The 20544-nt window shown below is 47.1% G+C and overlaps 1 protein-coding gene across 5 annotated transcripts in view; it reads left to right on the plus strand.

Moving 5' to 3' along the window:
• Window positions 1-18269, plus strand: part of SERBP1 (SERPINE1 mRNA binding protein 1) — a 41468-nt gene extending 23199 nt beyond the window's left edge. For 2 of the 5 annotated variants that reach the window (XM_040360744.1, XM_040360743.1), the window contains exons 5-8: window positions 7734-7808; window positions 11609-11792; window positions 13560-13787; window positions 16913-18269. In XM_040360744.1, the coding sequence (XP_040216678.1) occupies window positions 7734-7808; window positions 11609-11792; window positions 13560-13787; window positions 16913-16969 (544 nt within the window). In that variant the 3' untranslated portion in view covers window positions 16970-18269. Of the gene's footprint in view, window positions 1-7733; window positions 7809-11608; window positions 11832-13559; window positions 13788-16912 lie in introns of all 5 variants that reach the window. The other 3 variants (XM_040360739.1, XM_040360740.1, XM_040360741.1) reach the window with 2 other exon arrangements.
• Window positions 18270-20544: the final 2275 nt, after the last annotated feature.

Genomic DNA, 20544 nt, shown 5'->3' on the forward strand with positions numbered 1-20544 from the left:
AGGGGTGTGCACTGTGATATAAGGGAGAGTGGGGGGGACTCAACTTCTGAAGGTGGGGTGGCTCTTGACATCTTATGTAAAGGGAAGGGGATGCGCTGGACATCTAATCTTACAGATACAACCGGCCCTTTTGAGGGAAATCATTATGCTAATGCGGCCCACGATGAAATTGAGTTTGACACCCCTGATCTAAAGCATTAAACGCTGATCTTGGTGTTTTTGAATGCTTTTAATTGCAGAGGATAGATTTGGAGTCGTAGAGACCCCAGATCTCTCCATAAAGAGTACCTGCCATGTGCCTATTGCTGTCACAAGGATGTTTACATTCAATAAAAGTGCTAAAAAAAAATTAAAGCAACAGTTTAAAAAAAATTGATTTAAATAAAAATTAAAGGGCCTCTGTCCTCTCATGCTCGCATGCACACAAACGGCGATCAATCCACATGCGAGTTATCACCGCGAATCTCCAATGATGGGCAGTAATTCTAGTACCAGACCTCACCTGTAAATCTAAAGTGGTAACCTGTAAAGGCTTTTTAAAGCCACAAACGACATACAATTTATGTAGTTTGTTGCTGTTGCACAGGGGTGCACAATTTTATCAAGCGGCTGGGGTGGGATGAGTTTTGGGGGAATCTGTTCTGTTTTTAGTCTTGCCGAGGGCAACACAAAAAAACAAAAAAAAACACTGATGGAAAGTAAAGAATCCATTGCCAGTATCTGAGCATTGCAGTTGGCCTTTCTATGTTGGTGGCATTTTTGCTCTGCTTGTGCCCTGTAGCATTCCATGTGTTTCTGCTGGTGTTGGTGGCACCCTGAAGTCTGCAGTGTTGGGCTGATAAGCACTGGCTGTGTAGCATGATAAGCTTTCCCCCCATATTAAGCCTGTTGAAGAGAATCTGTTGGCAGCTATAGACAAGTTATCTAGTATGAAAATATGGCTGTCTCTCTCTCCTGGTGAAGCATCCAGTGGAAAAAAAATTGTGTTCACTGTACTATTTAGTGTGATACAGAAACTCAATCACATCTGTATTGCACAATTATAAAGAAATATTTATGAAAGTCACATTATGCAATGACTTGGAAAGTAAATGGGCAGTGCTGGACCCTTTTGTGTCCTCTTAATGGTATTTATATCGGTAGTAGTATTAGTACAGGTTACCTGGTCACGGGGCTGGCAACTTTTACCCTCCAGAGGATTCCCATAGTATTCTTGGCTTGTAGAGCCTCGGCACAGATTACCAGTCCAAATGGTATTACTTCCATAAAGGGTCAGGTAGATGATCCAGAGGTAGCCAATGCATTTCAGGGGCCCACACTTGCCCCTTTCATCAGTGCTTATAGAGAAGCTCCAGTCTTCCCCCAATGTTTTTAAAGCTAGCTGCTACAAATACTGTAGCTGCTGACTTTTTTAATATAATTACATTTACTTGTCCACGGATCCAGTGGTGTCGGCTCCCGAGTCGATTCTTCAATCAGCTTTGGGTGCAGGCTCCGTCATCTTTACAATGCCACCAGGCTTCACAGCCCGTTTCCTACTGTGCTTGTGTGAGTTGCACTGTTTTCTGAATGGTCCCACCATCTTTTAGGACCTGTGTGTGTGCCAGAAGACAGCAGGGAGGGAGGAGGACGGGCCGGACATACTCTTGTATCGCTGTGGTGATCTTAATTGAAAGTGAGAGTGGTAAACCCCCCACCAAAGTGCCAAATGTGTCACTGGAGAGGGAGAGGGTGCAAACAAGCAGAGCTTCCCCTTTTGGGTGGAGCTCTGCTTTAAAGATAAGAGACAAAGTATATGCTAGACCAGCAGCTGATGAGTCCTGTGCATATCATACCGGTCAAACTACTGTTGGCCGGTATTTCTTGTGCAACATCACTGGATCAAAATGGTGGTGATGGGAGCAGCAGCACACAGAAGCATTTTTATCTTAAAGCGGGGGTTCACCCTAAACGATTTTCTAACATTACATCCAGCTCACTGTCTACATTGACAGTATGCCGTTTTTTTTTTTTTTGCTATACATGCCTCGTACAGCTGATTTCTTCCCCGGCTTCCAGGTCGGGACTCCCACGGGAGTGGGCGTTCCTATCCAGCAGGTGATTGACGTGATGATGAAAACGACCTCAACCCGTCGCATAAGGAGCGTCACGAGTTGCCGAACGTCGGTGCGCAGGCGCCGTATAGCGCCGACTCGCCGTTGGGCTTTTTTCGGCACTTCGTGACGCTCCTTATGCAACGGGTTGAGGTCGTTTTCGTCATCACGTCAATCACCTGCTGGATAGGAACGCCCACTCCCGCGGGAGTCCCGGCCCGGAAGCCGGGGAAGAAATTGGCTGTATGAGGTATGTACAGCAAAAACAAACGGCATACTGTCAATGTAGACAGTGAGCTGGATGTAATGTTAGAAAATCGTTTTTAGGGTGAACCCCCGCTTTAATGCCTTAAGATAAAAAAACCTGACTTTAGAATCACTTTGTCATCAGTGTTTACAGAAAAAAAGCACTGATGATTTAACACTATAGCCCCAATCTCCTGCCTCCTCCCCCCCCGGATGGACTAGAGCAGGGATATGTAATTAGCGGACTTCCAGCTGTTACAAAACTACAAGTCCCATCATGCCTCTGCCTCTGGGTGTCATGCTTGTGGCTGTCAGTCTTGCTATGCCTCATGGGACTTGTAGTTCTGCAACAGCTGGAGGTCTGCTAATGGCATATCCTTGGACTAGAGCAATTCTGGTTGGTCAGCGCCTGCACAGTGAGTCAGTCAGTCTGGTCCATCCTGGAAGCGATGCACAGAGAAGAGCAGGGATTTCAAATCCCCCTAGTCCACTGGATCAGCTGCATGGGATCTCGCTACCTATCAAGAGGCATGTACCATGGGGAAGGTTTAAAGTATTCCCCTTTTGCATTTCTTCTGTAAAGGTGAAAAAACTTGAGTCCATTAACATTGTTCCTATCTTTAAGCCCCAATGAAGTAGGACAATTTGTCCTGAAATGTTTGCTTCATCTTCTAACTGACCTTACATTGGAATAAAATTGTGTCTAGACTATTAGTCTGTGGTGTGGCACTTCAGTTATAGTAAAGCATATTTACCATTCACCTGTTCCCCAAAGAGCATGCACTCTCTTATCTGTCAGTCATACAGCTACTAGTGCCAGTTTATCGAGCAGTGTTTGGTTGGGTGTAAAGCACATAAAATGCAGGAATAAACTCTATGCAGGCAGTGAGTCTGGGAAGATGGGGAACCCAATGACTCAAGGCAATAGCGCTGCTCAAATAGCCCCTCTACTACCCATAGATTAAGGTCTCTTCTGTATAATGTGCATTTTTTTTTCTTTTATCTGCCGCATGAGCACAATTTATAAATTGGGAAGTAATGTGCTGCAATTGCACCACACCCAGAGTGTCATTCAGAGATAATTTCACATGAAGCAGTCGAGTAGATACTTTTCTGTAGTGTGTGTGTTTTTGGGAAGGTGCTGGACTTTGTTGGGATTGTCCTGTGGTTGTGATTGGCAGTTTTTTTGTATAGGTTGGTCTAGATCATGATCTTTTACAAATCGGGGGTAATTTCAAAATTAATTTTTAATGAATCCCTATATGGGGTTACCTTGAGGCTGGGTTCACACTGCCGTGGTGCGGAGCGGCTCAACGGCAGGGTTCCAGGGTGTCCTTTTTCGGACCTGAAATGCACCAGAAGACGCACAGGACTCCTGTGCAATTTGCACCACAGCCTTCTCCATTGAGAGTTAGTTGGTCAGTCTCCTGAAGTGGATGTGGAAATCCACATCCAATTGGCAATAGTGGGAACCCAGTCTCGGGCTGCATTCACACGAGAGTGGCAATTTACTGGCGTGTTTTTTTTTGTTTTGTTTTTAATTTTGAGTGTTTTTAGAAGTGTATTAACAACAAGTTTTTTAAGGCTTCATTCACAACTCGGCGTTTTGAATCGTGGGCAGATGTGTCGATTCCGCAATTTTATAGCGCACAGGTGTGAATGAGAAAATGCAGAATGCACATTTGAGGTTCAATTATTTTGGCATCTAAAATCGCGGCGCACCACATCGCATGAAGCTTGTCACCCCCAAGAAAATTCAGGAGCTACTTTTGGGTGACCTGCTTCATGAGATGCGGTTTGCAGCGTGACAGTCTCGGCAGAACCGCATCGTGATTTTAGGTGCCATTCATTTGGATGGCATCTTGAATGTGCCTGCTGCGATTTTCTGATTCCCCCCCGCGCGGAATTGTGGCAAATCTGCCCGTGTTTCAAAACGCTGAGGTGTGGATACAGTCTTGCCGTGTCAGGCGTTTTTGTTTAGCCAATAAAAAGCACTCATGGAGGAGAGTAGGGGTGGAGAGCTGCTGTTTGAGCAGAAAATTAGTGGCCAAACGCTCATGTCGCACATTTTCAGGCATTCCTATTGAAGTCTATGGGCCCAATCTGACAAAAAAAACTCAGTTTTTTGGACGGGCATTTTGCTTCAGACAGAACGCTCGGATGTGAACAGCGGCCATTAAAATGAATGGGATTTGACTTGAGTGTTTTCAGAGTTACAATCTGCAAGCAAAAAATCTCCTTGGGTGTGAACAGGGCCCCTCCGATGGCTGCATGTGAAAACGGATGCAGGAATAGATGGCAAGTCAGGGTCCGAATCTGCTGATTGGACAAGCGTTTGAACATCCACTCATGTGTTATCTATGCAATTTTAAACACTGCTATGGTGCTCAGACACACACACAGGGATGTCCTCTTTTCTCTACCTGACAACAAGAAACTATTTGGTAATCTGTTCATGCAGACAAAGGAATCTGTGGGCAGATCCCAACTTTATTGTTATGATCTTGCCCATGCCTGGACCGCCTCTGTGATGTCGGCAGACAGCGGACTTCAGCCCCCTGTCTGCTGAAAACGGGTCACAGGAGTGCAAATCGATCTGCACTCCTGTGATCCAGAGGAGTACAGCCAAATGAGATTTGGTTTTACTTCTCTTTTTAAAAATACATTGGGGTTGATTTACTAAAGGTAAATAGTCTGAACGGCAAGTGCAGTTGCTCTAGATCTGAAAGGAACAGGCAAGGAATAGATCAGGGATATTCAATTAGCGGACCTCCAGTTGTTGCAGAACTGCAAGTCCCATGAGGTATAGCAAGACTCGGACAGCCGCAAGCATGGCACCCAGAGGCATGATGGGACTTATAGTTTTGCAACATCTGGAGGTCCGCTAATTGCATATACCTGGATTAGATGATGGAACCAGCAGAGCCTCCTCTAGAGATTTAGAGCCACTACACATGAAACACAAGAGGGCCCTGCTCATTAGAGCTTACAATCTAATGACGAGACTGCAGTTTAACATTGCCAGTGGTGATCACATTGTGAATACCTATTCATAGCCTTTAAAAGGCTCCATAGCTATTCATAGCCCATAAAAGTGATTGGGATCTTGTTGACATGAAAGCTGATCGCCAGCTGTAAAAAAATCAATACCAAGCTCCCAGCAGCAGCCATGAGCTTGTTTTTAACCCTTGAATACAGGATGTTTAGAAATGCACCTTAGTAGACAAAGGAGGTCAAAGCCCAACTCCAGGAATTACAAAAAAAAACACTTCCCATTGCAGTGGGGGAGGGGGGTTGTTCGTTTAGGACAGGGGCCCCACTGCAAGGATTAAATGCTTATCACTAGAGTTTGAGGAGTAAAATGCACTACCACCTCTTCTAAAAGCACTTGTTGTGTCTGTTTAGTGGCACTCTGAGTTGTCGAAGAAGAGGAGATAAATGCACTGCTTTTGGGTGAAGAGTTGGCCACATGTGCCGTACTGCTTCAATCGGTGGTGTGACATTTTCTAGGCCAGCATTTTTAATTGCTAGTGCACAGGCCTGTAGGTTGCTTGAAGGTTGGGGGACTTGTATTGGTGGTTACAAACCTCATCAACAGTACATCAAATTTTCTTCATGAGCAAAAAGTTGTTCTGCTCTACCCTGGATGCCCATGATGCAGTTATGGTGGGAGTGCCTTACCCTTCCGCCTCTATTGGTATGAGACAGCTCCAGGAGCACCGTGTGTGAACATGAACCATTTTACCAGGGTCCTTCTTTCTTTTTTTCTTTTTTTTTTAATCGGATAATTTTTTTATTAACACGCAACCTTTTTTCCATTACACTACATGAAACAAATAAAGTATTAGTGGACACTTGGGTAACAATGTGGAATGACCGTAAATTCCAATCTGTCATTTTGTTCCTACAAATAATAAACATAACACTACATTCAGATACAAATATGATAGTATACTTGAGCAACTGTGAGTGTAGGTCTTTGATCCCAGGGTCCTTCTGAATGGATAGAGGACATGGCAGAAGGACATTCTAGGGCAGTGGTTCTCAACCTGGGGGTCGGGACCCCCTCGGGGGTCAAATTAAGATTTGCCAGGGGTCACCAAACCCCAGGCTGTTCCTGAAGCGCGCACCACTCTCCCAGCCTTTTCATGGCCGCCCACTCAGCCTATTTGCAGCTGCCCAGTTCACGGCATGGGTGGGGGCGGAGACTAGGGGTCAGCTGACTGGTGAGGAATGTGAAGTGGGAGGGGCTGGAGGAGACCCTATCTCCTAATTTCAGCATAGGGGGTCACTGCTGCGAGACACCACAAAGCCAGAGACACAGTGAGTTACATTGCCTGTGATTATATTTGCCATTAAAAATCCTCACTACAGTTCTCAGATCAGCAGATTTGATCAAGAACACCTAAATGGGCTGATCAGAACTCCCCCCAGCACTGCTAATTTTCCCATTCCCCCCACCCCTTTAACAAGGAGTAAGAGAAGGTATGAAAAGAGAGAATGAATACATGGAAGGGAGAGGATAGAGGGGGAGAAACAAAGAAAAAGGGAGAGAAAGAATAAGAGAGCGAGGAAGAAAGATGGATAAAGAGAGAGTTGGGGGAAAAAAACAAGAAATTGGGATAGCGAGAGATAAAGGGGAAAGAAAGGAGAACAAAGAGAAAGAGTAGTACATCCTAAAATTTGGAGTGGAAGGGACTCAGGGGGCGCTAAATGTCCGTGGGTTAGGGCTGCAAATTACTTGCCTTGGGTGCTGACAACCCACGCTACAAAAATAATTTTACTGTTGGGGGTCCCCACAACTTGGGAAATTTTATTAAGGGGTCACAGCACTAGAAAGGTTGAGAACCACTGTTCTAGGGGAAGGGGTTCTGCAAGGGTACCAACTCTGTACTTGCCAAATGCTGCAGAAATATCCCTCCACTGAACCTGGCTGCCACCATTTTAACTGGGCAGCTGAAGCTGCTCCCTGTTCACTTCCTGGATTTACAGACACACACCTCCAACCCTGCAGGTCTCATTGGCCCTCTTATGACTCATCCCCCCCTCCCTGGCAAAATTTGCAAGTGAGAGAGCTGTTCTTGATGTCACAAGCCTAGGCCAATGACCAGACAAATGGGAAGTGGGCTGTATAAGAGGTTTTACTGGCAGAAAAAAGAACTTTACTATACAAAGTTAAAACAAGGGCAGAAGATTTAATAGATGGAAAGTTGAAAAAAGGACTGAGAGTCTGCTTTAAGGTCTTGTGTGACCAGCTTTATTATGGCCAAATCAAAATACTGAAGCTCCTTTGTAGTCTTCTGGTCTGCCTATTACAGATGCAGAAAAAGCAATTTTTCTATTTTATTTAAAAAAATAAAAAAAAAATTGAAATTTCACCCCTTTAATTTTCAGCGAAATGGACCAGTCAACCGTCACTGAGGAACCAACTGAAACAGAGGATCAGCCCGTGGTGGACTCCGAGAACAAGTAAGTCTTAATGCTGAGATTTCATCTGCTTCTTAGGCAAAAAATAATTGCCATATGATGTTCAACTTGCAGGAATGTACTGATAAAGATTATATTATGGGCAAAACTTCGCTTTAAATCCAATAGATGAAAGGGGGTGGGCCAGGGACTGTTGGGCTGGGGAGGAAAGGGCTAGATCAGTATGGGTAGGAAAACTTGGGACGCCAGCTGGTATGAAACTACAAATCCTATGAGACATTGCAAGACTGACATCCACAGGCATTACTCCCAGAGGCATCAGCATGATGGTATTTGTTGTTCCATCACAACTGGAGTGCTGATGTTGCCCAAGTCTAGCCTAATCATGGATGTCCTCCAGCCAGGAAATTAAGTGGACTTTATCTGACTTGCTTCTAATGAAGCTCAGTGTCTAGTAATGCCAAAAAAAGTAATTTCAGTATGGGAGAAGAGCCTGAAAAACTGCAAGACTTGAGGTAAGGCTTACCTTGCCTAGCTCTGCACCTGTCTCCTGCCAGCTCTAACACTATGAACCGAGTAATCGAACGACACAAACTGCTCGGTTCTCACAGCGCCCTGAGCAGGAATCTGCTGACTGTCAGTCAGCAGCAGCTCTTTGGTTGGCCCCTCTCGCTCACTGGAGGGGGGCGGCAGTGGCCCGCTCAGACTCTCAGCAGCTCACTGAGCCAGGTTTCGGTCCAGGCATGTGAGTGAATCCCAACTTCATTGTTGCGATCTTGCCCGAGAATGGACTGGCTCTGTGATATCTGCCAACAGCAGGCTTCTGTGATCTGCACTCCTGTGATCCACAGGAGAAGTACAGCCAGATGAGCTTTGGTTGTACTTCTCCCTTTAAAGACATTGGGGTTGATTTACAAATAGTCTGTGCACCCACAGTTTCTCTAGATCTGAGTGGAACATACACGATAAACTGCATTTTTGCTTGCACATGATTAGATGATTGAAATCTGCCGCCCCCCCCCCCCCCCCCCCCTCATTGCTGCCCTAAACCGTCCTCATTGCTGCAGCGCTCCTTCTCCCACCCCCCCCCCCCTCATTGCTGCAGCGCTCCCTCTCACCCCTTCTCATTGCTGCTGCAGCGCTCCCTCTTATTGCTGCTGCAGCGCTCCCTCTCCCCCCTTCTCATTGCTGCTGCAGCGCTCCCTCTTCCCCCTTCTCATTGCTGCTGCAGCGCTCCCTCTTCCCCCTTCTCATTGCTGCTGCAGCGCTCCCTCTTCCCCCTTCTCATTGCTGCTGCAGCGCTCCCTCTTCCCCCTTCTCATTGCTGCTGCAGCGCTCCCTCTTCCCCCTTCTCATTGCTGCTGCAGCGCTCCCTCTCCCCCCCCCCCCCCTCGCTGCTGCAGCGCTCCCTCTCCCCCCCCCTCATTGCTGCTGCAGCGCTCCCTCTTCCCCCTTCTCATTGCTGCTGCAGCGCTCCCTCTCCCCCCTTCTCATTGCTGCTGCAGCGCTCCCTCTCCCCCCCCCCCCCCCTCGCTGCTGCAGCGCTCCCTCTCCCCCCCCCCCCCCCCCTCATTGCTGCTGCAGCGCTCCCTCTTCCCCCTTCTCATTGCTGCTGCAGCGCTCCCTCTCCCCCCTTCTCATTGCTGCTGCAGCGCTCCCTCTCCCCCTTCTCATTGCTGCTGCAGCGCTCCCTCTCCCCCCCCCCCCCTCGCTGCTGCAGCGCTCCCCCTCCCCCCCCCCCCTCATTGCTGCTGCAGCGCTCCCTCTCCCCCCTTCTCATTGCTGCTGCAGCGCTCCCTCTCCCCCCTTCTCATTGCTGCTGCAGCGCTCCCTCTCCCCCCCTTCTCATTGCTGCTGCAGCGCTCCCTCCCCCCCCCTTCTCATTGCTGCTGCAGCGCTCCCTCTCCCCCCCTTCTCATTGCTGCTGCAGCGCTCCCTCTCCCCCCCTTCTCATTGCTGCTGCAGCGCTCCCTCTCCCCCCCTTCTCATTGCTGCTGCAGCGCTCCCTCTCCCCCCCTTCTCATTGCTGCTGCAGCGCTCCCTCTCCCCCCCTTCTCATTGCTGCTGCAGCGCTCCCTCTCCCCCCCTTCTCATTGCTGCTGCAGCGCTCCCTCGTCCCCCTTCTCATTGCTGCTGCAGCGCTCCCTCTCCCCCCTTCTCATTGCTGCTGCAGCGCTCCCTCTCCCCCCTTCTCATTGTTGCTGCAGCGCTCCCTCTCCCCCCCCCCTCGCTGCTGCAGCGCTCCCTCTCCCCCCCCCCCCCCTCGCTGCTGCAGCGCTCCCTCTCCCCCCCCCCCCCCTCGCTGCTGCAGCGCTCCCTCTCCCCCCTTCTCATTGCTGCTGCAGCGCTCCCTCTCCCCCCTTCTCATTGCTGCTGCAGCGCTCCCTCTCCCCCCCCCCCTCATTGCTGCTGCAGCGCTCCCTCTTCCCCCTTCTCATTGCTGCTGCAGCGCTCCCTCTCCCCCCTTCTCATTGCTGCTGCAGCGCTCCCTCTTCCCCCTTCTCATTGCTGCTGCAGCGCTCCCTCTTCCCCCTTCTCATTGCTGCTGCAGCGCTCCCTCTCCCCCCTTCTCATTGCTGCTGCAGCGCTCCCTCTCCCCCCCCCCTCGCTGCTGCAGCGCTCCCTCTCCCCCCCCCCCCCTCATTGCTGCTGCAGCGCTCCCTCTTCCCCCTTCTCATTGCTGCTGCAGCGCTCCCTCTCCCCCCTTCTCATTGCTGCTGCAGCGCTCCCTCTTCCCCCTTCTCATTGCTGCTGCAGCGCTCCCTCTCCCCCCCCCCCTCGCTGCTGCAGCGCTCCCTCTCCCCCCCCCCCTCGCTGCTGCTGCAGCGCTCCCTCTCCCCCCCCCCCCTCGCTGCTGCTGCAGCGCTCCCTCTTCCCCCTTCTCATTGCTGCTGCAGCGCTCCCTCTCCCCCCCTTCTCATTGCTGCTGCAGCGCTCCCTCTCCCCCCCTTCTCATTGCTGCTGCAGCGCTCCCTCTCCCCCCTTCTCATTGCTGCTGCAGCGCTCCCTCTCCCCCCTTCTCATTGCTGCTGCAGCGCTCCCTCTCTCCCCTTCTCATTGCTGCTGCAGCGCTCCCTCTCCCCCCTTCTCATTGCTGCTGCAGCGCTCCCTCTCCCCCCCTTCTCATTGCTGCTGCAGCGCTCCCTCTCCCCCCCTTCTCATTGCTGCTGCAGCGCTCCCTCTCCCCCCCTTCTCATTGCTGCTGCAGCGCTCCCTCTCCCCCCCTTCTCATTGCTGCTGCAGCGCTCCCTCTCCCCCCCTTCTCATTGCTGCTGCAGCGCTCCCTCTCCCCCCCTTCTCATTGCTGCTGCAGCGCTCCCTCTCCCCCCCTTCTCATTGCTGCTGCAGCGCTCCCTCTCCCCCCTTCTCATTGCTGCTGCAGCGCTCCCTCTCCCCCCTTCTCATTGCTGCTGCAGCGCTCCCTCTCCCCCTTCTCATTGCTGCTGCAGCGCTCCCTCTCCCCCCTTCTCATTGCTTCTGCAGCGCTCCCTCTCCCCCCTTCTCATTGCTTCTGAAACGCTCCCTCTCCCCCCTTCTCATTGCTGCAGAGCACTCCCCTCACCCCCTCACTGCAAGGATTTAAATGCTTAACACTCCAGGATGAGGAGTAAGATGCAGTACCACCTCTTCCAAAAGCACTTGTTGTGTCTGTTTAGTGGCACTCTGAGTTGTCGAAGAAGAGGAGATAAATGCACTGCTTTTGGGTGAAGAGTTGGCGACATGTGCCGTACTGCTTCAATCGGTGGTGTGACATTTTCTAGGCCAGTATTTTTAATCTCTAGACAGATATCTTGTCTATAGTGTGTCCATTCTGTGCTTTAGCTGTGACTTTTGTGTTGAAGGGAAAATGAGGTGGAAGAAGGAGGACCCAAGGAAGAAGGACCCAAGGAAATGACCTTAGATGAATGGAAGGCAATGCAAGACAAAGCACGCGCCAAAGTTGAATTTAACATCCGAAAACCAAACGAAGGCGCTGACGGCCAGTGGAAAAAAGGTTTCGTTCTTCACAAATCTAAGAGTGAGGAGGTAATGAGCGAGGAGGTAATGATCTGTGCTACACATATGGTAGGCCTTCTGTTTTTTTATTACTTTGATTGCTGTGTGCTTACGGACAAGCTGCTCCGGAAGTCTGACATTCTGAAATGATTCTTCATAGGACTCAGGGCAGATTGCTACAATGCCAAAATGAAGCCGAATGAGATTCTAGCCAGGAGCAGCTTGTTCTAAATGCTTGCTTGTTTGTAGACATAGAAGATTTTGCATGAGGTGTCGGGCTTCCAATCTGCTTGTGCTATTCAGTTTAACCACTTGCCCACTGGGCACTTTCACCCCCTTCCTTCCCAGGCTAATTTTCAGCTTTCAGAGCTGTCGCATTTTGAATGACAATTGTGCGGTCATGCAACACTGTACCTAACATGAAATTTTAATCATTTTTTTCCCCCCACAAAGAGCTTTCTATTAGTGGTATTTCATCACCACTGGATTTTTTGCTAAACAAAAAACAGAAGATTTTGATTTTGATTTTTCATAGTTCGAAAATGTTAAATATATTTTCCCCCCTTAACTGGTGTGCACTGATGGGTGACACTGGTGGGCAAATGTTGGGACCGATGTCCCTTTAACAGAAGCTGTTTATCCGCTTTATTTTCTCCTCCCATTGTCGGCATGAGGGGGAGCCGATAACCTACTTCTGTTTACATCACGTGATCAGCTGTCATTGGCTGACAGCTGATTACCTGGTAAAGGGCCGCTGTGATTAGCCCTTTAGGCATCTTTCACACGATCGGCTGTTTCGATCCGCCTGTCTGTTTTTTTTTTTCTGTACGTTCCCATTGCAAGGATTTAAATGCTTAACACTTGATGAGTAATAAGATGCACCTCTTCTAAAAGCACTTGTTGTGTCTGTTTAGTGGCACTCTGAGTTGTCGAGGAAGAGGAGATAAATGCACTGCTTTTGGGTGAAGAGTTGGCGACGTGTGCCGTACTGCTTCAATCGGTGGTGTGACATTTTCTAGGCCAGTATTTTGTATGTCTAGACTGATATCTTGTCTATAGCAAGCCGTGTGCTATAGGGGCTCCCAAGCCAACGCTCTTGTTTCCAGTCACACATGGAGCTTGGCCCTGCTCTCTCCAGCTAATGAGGGGTAAGAACCGGGAGAGCTGCTGCTCTTGTGCACTTTTCTGGATCAAGATGGGGCTCAGGTAGATATTTGGGGGGAGGGGGTTTACCTTCATACATATACTGCAGTAAGGTAAAAAGAAAAACCTTTAGTCTTTACAGTTGGCACTATCCGATTTTGCATTTACAGAAGAAAACTGCTCAGATAAGTAGTCTTGTGATGGATTGCACATGGCAGGACATTGTTCATGCATAGGCGATCTGCCTACCTATAGACACAATGTAAAAGAGAAGTATAGAAAAGCTTGTTTGTACTTCTATGGGTCACAGGAGTGCAGCTCGTTTTGCTCTCCTGTGACCCGTTTTTAGCAGAGAGCGGACTGAAGTTCTCTGCTCGGGGAGCTGTCAGAACCGAGCCATCGTTGATGTTCGATTGGTTCTCGGTGATAGGGACGCCGTGGGACAGATGCAGCATCCGACCGATGCTGCATCCACTTGGGTAAGCATGATTCCCCCAAAAAAATAAAATCCCTTTACCTCTCTTGAATGGAATAGCCACTTATCAGAACCTCTTTCATAACCACTAACTGCTGAGACCAAATCTTACTCTAACCACATTGCAATGTACATTTTTTTGAGTAGATTGGATACATGACCACGTTTCGCTTTTCCAGGTTCACGCTGATACTGAAGGTTTGGATCACCATTTCCGTAAGCCTGCAAATGACATCACTTCCCAACTTGAGATTAATTTCGGAGATCTTGGCCGCCCCGGCCGCGGACGCGGTGGTGGAAGAGGTGGCCGCGGACGCGGTGGAAGGCCCAGCCGCGGCGGTAGAACCGATAAGGTCATTCAGCCGCCTGTGTGCTCGGACGTGGAGCCTGATCTGTGGAAACTAGAGGTAAATAAAAGATGCTTTATTACTTGCAAACTCATTGTATTCTCGCTGTCATTTCTTCTACTGCTGGGCAGAAAACTAAAGCATGCCCCTGACTGCTTTCCTCTATATTTCCACTTTTTCTTTGCTTATGTTGTCAAAATGCATAATATCTCACTTTTTTTTTTATTCTCTCAATTCTTTAATGTGTAATACATTTTTTGTTATATCTGCAATACCTAAACATTTTTCAATTTTTTTTACAAAAACCCACTGATCTTCCAGAAATCCTCAACTACGATCACACACAGTAATCTCCGCTTATATCTTCTGCTGCACTACAATTTATTTGCCCTTTGATATGGAGAGGGAGGTGTTCTGTAGTCCAGCAGAGAAGTCGTCTGACAAGCCTCTTTCACTGCAACTCAGGCAGTGTCTTGTCAGCCGAAACGGCAAGTTAGGAATCAATGGATTTCTGGCAGATCAGAAGGTATTTGCATTCACAGCATTTTTTAGAGACAGATTATTGGGGAAATATACATGTATAGTAGATGTACTGAATGTTTAAGACATTTGCTCAGATACTTTAAAAAATGTTTTTCATATACTGACCTACATCGCCTCCAGGCTTTGTTCCTGCTGGGACTTTTAGAACTTGGTCATGGCTGGGGTGTCCTATGGCTGGTATAATCCAATTGGTTCCTTTTCTCAGGAGCAGAATGCTTCTGTCTGTTGGTAGCAGCCACATGACCCTCCAGCAGAGGTTCTGAGTCGTAATACTGGAGTGGTGGTAGGGGAGCATGTCAAATCATTTTGATACGAAGGTCGTCATTGTTACAAATTATTTGATATTTTATAAAATCGTTCTCACTGCCATCATTGCAATGTTTGATGCATCTTGCCCATTGTGCTCCTCCACTCCCAGCTGCTATGTCCCTGTGCCTCTAAAGCCGGGTTCACATGTGTGGCTGCGGTTTGTAGTCCGGAGTCCAGTGCATTTCTGCTCACCTATTCAGGTGCAAATTGTTGCCTGAATTCGCACCTGAACCGGACCTAAAAACACACAGGACCCTTTTTTTTTAAAGCAAGCCACGGCTGTACAGGACCATTGAGCTTGCTCCTTTTGAGACCCATTCACATATGTGACTTGGATGCGGTTTAAAACGCATCCAATCCGCATATATGTGAAACAAGACTAAAGGGACACGTGATAGATGAACATATTACACAGGAGTGTCAGATGCTGAAGGTTTTGGAGGTTTTGCAAGTGAGCAAAGATAAAATGCAACTGAGGTGTCAATGGGAATTATTGATTGTGTTTCACAAGGCAGTTTTCTAACTTTTTTTTTTTCAGTCTGATGACCAAGTCTCTAAGGTCCCTTTCACATAAATGTTCCGATCTGGTCCACCTGTTTGTTTTTTTCAGGTGGGCCAGATCGGACCATCCATGGCTCTCAATGGAGTGGGTCTGCTGGCACCCGGGCTGCCAAAAACAGACGGATGAAATTCTGTTCCCTATCCATCTGGTGGGTTGGATGGAAATGCACAGGCAGTCCGTTTCCATCAGACCGCCCCTAGAGGAGAGTGGGCTGTGTTGACACGGACCTGTTATCCGCCTGCTCAGCGGAGTGATACCCCGCTGAGCAAGTGAATATGCTGGACTGAGTCCTCCACATGTGAAAGGGGCCTAGATGGTAAGCTGTATGTGACGGTAACAAAAGATTTGTTGACATGGAGGTCACAAACTCATTTAGGCTGCATTCACACCTTAGCGCGGCGTTTTGTACCGCGATTTGCCACGACAAATTGCAGCATTTTGTACCGCGATTTGCCGCGTCAAAACGCGTCGTTTTTTAACCTTGTTTTCGCTGGAGGGGTGATTTACACATTGTCGGCTATGCCGAACGCCGAAGCTGCCTGAAAAAAAAGGGTCAGGCACTTGTTTTGAGCTTCAGGCGTTCGGCGTGGAGATGTGAACCATCTCCATGGAGAACAATGTTAAATCACCCCTCCAGCGTATTTTAGGCTGCAATAGCGTTGGGCTTCAGGCGTTAAAACGCCTAGGTGTGAATGGAGCCTTATAGCAGGATTTGTATTAAATGACTGGCAGATTACTTTATAAAAAGTGCCATTTGGTTTGTCAGTTTGCTAGAAACATGCTCTGCTTTTATGGAACTGGGTTCAATTCTTGATTCAGTCTCATAATTGAAGAGGAATCCCCTCCATCCCCCAGCACAGTCACTTGGTGGCTAGCCCATCTGCCTTGCAGCACTGAGGTCTTTGGGTTGAATCCTGTCCAGGACATGATCTGCATAGTTTGGATATCCTTGTGCGTGGATTTCCTCCCACAGTCTAAAGTCAGTGATTAATTTTCTCCTCTCAGAATTGATCTTGGACAGGCCATACACGCGCAATTTTATTTCCCGCAGTCACGGGTTGCAAGAAAGTAATGCGCACGATTCCCCCATCAACAAAGACCGTTCTGACAGGGAAATCCCTCGTTCCGAGACACTGGGGCTGATTTACTAAAACTGGAGGGTGAAAAATCCTGGTGAAGTTCTGCATAGAAACCAATCGGCTTACAGGTTTTCGTGTCGAAGCTTAATTGAACAAGCTGAAGTTAGAAGCTGATTGGCCACCATGCACAGACAGCTGCACCAGATTTTTGCATTCTCCATGTTTAGTAAATCGCCCCCCATTGTCTGCTGCAGGTGGGGGAGGCCATGGAGAAGACCATGATTATCACTAGCGGGTAAAGCTAATTGTAAGAGAATCCGGCAGGCTGCTTGTACCCAAGTCGATCGATCAACTTGCTACTTTTAGCCTGCCCTTTAACCGGTTTGAATCTCAGCCGGTTCCTGCTGAACTGGCTGAGATTCGAACCATACATGGCCTTGGTGTGTGCATGCATGTGGGATGGGGATTGTGAGATACTGGGGGGCAGGTACCAATGTAAATGTACAGTATGTAAATGCTGCATAAATTGTTGTCACTATATACATGTCTGTAGTAAGCTGGGCCCTGACATGTAATGATAATGCTGATGTTTTTATATATTATTGCAGTCTATTAGGCCTATTTGCATTCGCTATGTGCTTTTGCTGTCCACAACCCAATTCTGTATAACCATTATTCCTTTGTTCCTGCAGTCAAGCGTCTCTGTTCCCGACGTAGACGACCCCGAGGCTTTCCCAGCTCTGTCGTAAACTGGATGTCTAAAGTCCACCCCTGGTGCCCTCGTGGCTCCCCTTTCTACGAGGCTTGCATGCTTAAGGATCCTAAACAACTACAAATTTAAGAGACTGTCGATCATACCATTCACACCTATGGACTGAATTTTATCTGTTTTAAACAAATGGACTTCTCTCGCTACACAGGAGCAACCATACGGTAGTTGAGTTTTGTATTTAGATACGTACTGGTAGCAAGGGACGTTTTCATAATTTTTTCCAGAGATTCAGCATTCTTCATGGATACTTTTTTTGTATGGCTGCTTGAAAATATGCGTTTCCGAACTTGAAATATAGGTGTGGACAGTGTGTACCAGTTAACGTTTTCACTTCATCTGTGTTTTTATTCCTAAACTTTATTTTTTTTTTCAGGCTTTAGTTTCTTGTATAACATAGAATGTATTTTTTATTTTATTTTTGGAATTGGTTTCAGTTTTAAGTCTTGTCACCTACCCGGCTTCTTTTTCTTACAAACCAAAAACGTATTGGCCGTTATAACTGATATACCTAATTTCAATTTGGGAAGGTCATTTATTTTTTAGCATTTAGCGGTTGGTACTGGTGATGGTGATCTTTAATATCCTTAATACCGGGGGTGGACAAATTCCTGTAGGATTCCAAGCACCACCCAATAACGGGCTTTCACCGATTTACCCACAGAAGAGGCTGAGAAAGCCCCCATTTGTAATCTGTAGGTGTTCTGGGGGGGGCCTGGCTTTTCCTAGGATTTGTCAACAAATTGCCAGCTTCCGTGCTTGCTTTCGTGTGGCGCAGTCCTGCAGCTTGTCCTTTTTTTTAATACTACTTTCTTTCTGCCGCCAATAGCTGTAAAATGCGAATCGTAACCAACAATGGAGCAGGACGAGCGTTGTAAAAGAAATGTTTTTACATTTTTATTTTTATTTTCGAAGATGGCCGCACCAATGATTCCTAACTGGCAGCCTGTAAACAATTCTTGCTGTTGTAAAAAAAAAATAAAGAAACGCTGCAGCCCTTGTATTAGGAAATGGGTTGTATGAGGAGCACTGGGGTGGAACGTTAATCCATTTAAGGCAGATTACGGGGCTTCACATTACAAATCCCAGCATGCCCTGGTAGAAAATGCAGTTCCCTCGTAACAGCTTTTGAGGGCACACTATTGCCTGGAGTGCTTGAAAGCCCTCTTTTAAAGTGGAATAACTTATATCATGTTAATGGTGGGAGGTGGGGGGGATTGTGTTTTTTGACATGGAACACCTCTCCTCCATATCAGTTTGAAATAAAAAAAAAAACACAATCTGATTTTTCTCCTTTTTTCGGTTTCACTGGTTGACAACTGAATGTTCCCTTTTGCAGGGGATATTACACAAGTCTTGCTCCCCTTAGGGTTTATTTTTTTATAGATTATTTAAATTGTTCCTACGATTTAAACAAAAAAACTGACCACTTTGAAAGCAAAAAAAAAAAAGATGCGACAGGATTATCTAAAGTTTAAAAAAAAAAATACACAAAAAGAATAAAAAAGAAAAGCATAAAAAAAAAAGTTGTCCACAGTGTTTGTTAGGATAAGATTGTCATTTTATTTAATATTCTTTTTACACTTTTTAGCAGGCTTTGAAATTTGTAGGTTCTTATCTAAGTAGGTAAATTGAAGACAAATATTATTGCCCTATTTTTATAAAAAAAAAAAAAACGTTGTACAGTCGACAAAATATCAAACTGGTGTGTACCGAGAAAAGGGAGGAGGGCTAGGCTGTCTGCTCCCGGCATACTTGTGGCGAGGGGGGGTACACTGTTAGTTGTACATGGTCTTTCCAGCATTGGCATGTCGGTAGCAATCTGTTCAATATTTTTTTTTTTTGACCGACCGGCCGTGATGAAATTATTTTGTATCAGATATAATTTACTTTGAATCTACAAACCAGATGTATTATAAACTTCTGCACATTAACCTTATAGATGAAATAAGCCTTCACGAAAAGGGAGGCAAGTTTTTCAGTGGTGTATGTCTTGTTTAGGGTAGGTTGGGGTATTTTTGGTGCAGTTAAGTAAAGATGTGCTCCCCCTGGGATAATAAAAGTACGCTTTGTAAGTAAGAAATGGATTCCAAAAATCTTCACCAAGAAGCTAAAAAAAAAAAAACGAGGTGGTTGATAATTCAGGTAACTGTTGCATTACTTGATTCAATGTGCATGCACTTCTGCTGGGTGACACGGCCATTATAAGCCTAAAATTCAAATTAAGATTTATGTAAGAGGGATCCTTTTACCAAAATGCATGTAGGACCGGTCTGCCGCCTTTGGAATGTTACTGAGACCAGGAGCTGGCGATGACGGCTCATCTCTGTGCTGGGGGGTACACAATGAGCACGCTTCCAGGACAAAACTACGACACCTGCATGGAATAAGGCCCATGGCTATGTTGACACATGGCCAAGGGAGAAGGGATTAGTGTAGGTAAAACCAAAATCTATCTGTTTGGCATCTTGTCTCACTGTATAATGTTGAAACGTGTTCACAAATAAGAAGAAAAAAAAAATCTTACCTGGAGATCCTGTCAGTAAAAATTTCCTGTTGCAGGTAGACAATGCTATACCACTGACCGCTCCTAAAATTGAGTTTAGAAGCTTTAGGGCTCTTTCACATGGGTGGGCCTGTTCAGGTCCGCCTGACAGTTTTTTTGGGCGGACCTGAAGGGGCGCTCCGTGCTCCTCCATGGAGCCGCGGATGTCAGCGATGACATCCGACCCGCTCCGATCCACCAAAGTGTGAAGGAGGAAAAACCTACTTTTCCATCAGTCTATCAGAACGGGTGAACACGGACCGATGGTCCGTGTTCATCCGATCCCCCCCATAGGGGAGAGCGGAGAAAAGACAGGGCGGTCCCTGCACAGTGTGCGGGGACTGCCCTGTCAGCGGTGATCATCGGAGCGATCCCCGCTGAGCATTACTGATCTGCCCCGTGTGAAAGGGGCCTTTGGGTTTTTATTTTTTAGCCATAGCTCTTAAACTCAACAAAAAAACTGTGTCAATGTACATATAGGCTTTTAGCAGAGTTTAGGTGCTGCCCCATTTTAAGTGAGCTTCAACCTCCCTCTCCTGCACACGGAAGAATCGCATTCAGGGTGGGAACCTTTTTGACCGTCGGCAAAAGCAAAATGTGAAAAACCATGCCGCGATTTTGATGCGGTAAATGTAGGCCAGTGTACATGAAGCCCAATGCAGGCCATACAATTTCACCCCATGCTGGTAATTTTTTTTTTCTTGTGCTCTTGTACATCTTTTATGATTGTTTGTTTGTCTCACACGATTCTCCCATAAACGAAAGCTTAGAATTTTTTTTGTTTTTCCAAACACTTCCAACACGTCTGATCACTCAAATTTGATGGTCGCATGAAAATAGTCTGTTGTTGTGGCCCCAGAATGGTGTAAAATTTTGAACGAAAATTCTTGGATAAGATTTTCGAAGGACAAGTTGTTTGCAATTCGACCCTTGTATGGCTGGCCTTAGAGCGCACACCGCTGCTTTTAATTGGCTGTTTACCAGTCCTTTGTAAGGGCACACATGGAAAA

The sequence above is a fragment of the Rana temporaria genome, chromosome 7, assembly GCF_905171775.1.
Source record: "Rana temporaria chromosome 7, aRanTem1.1, whole genome shotgun sequence".
NCBI classification, from domain to species: domain Eukaryota; kingdom Metazoa; phylum Chordata; class Amphibia; order Anura; family Ranidae; genus Rana; species Rana temporaria.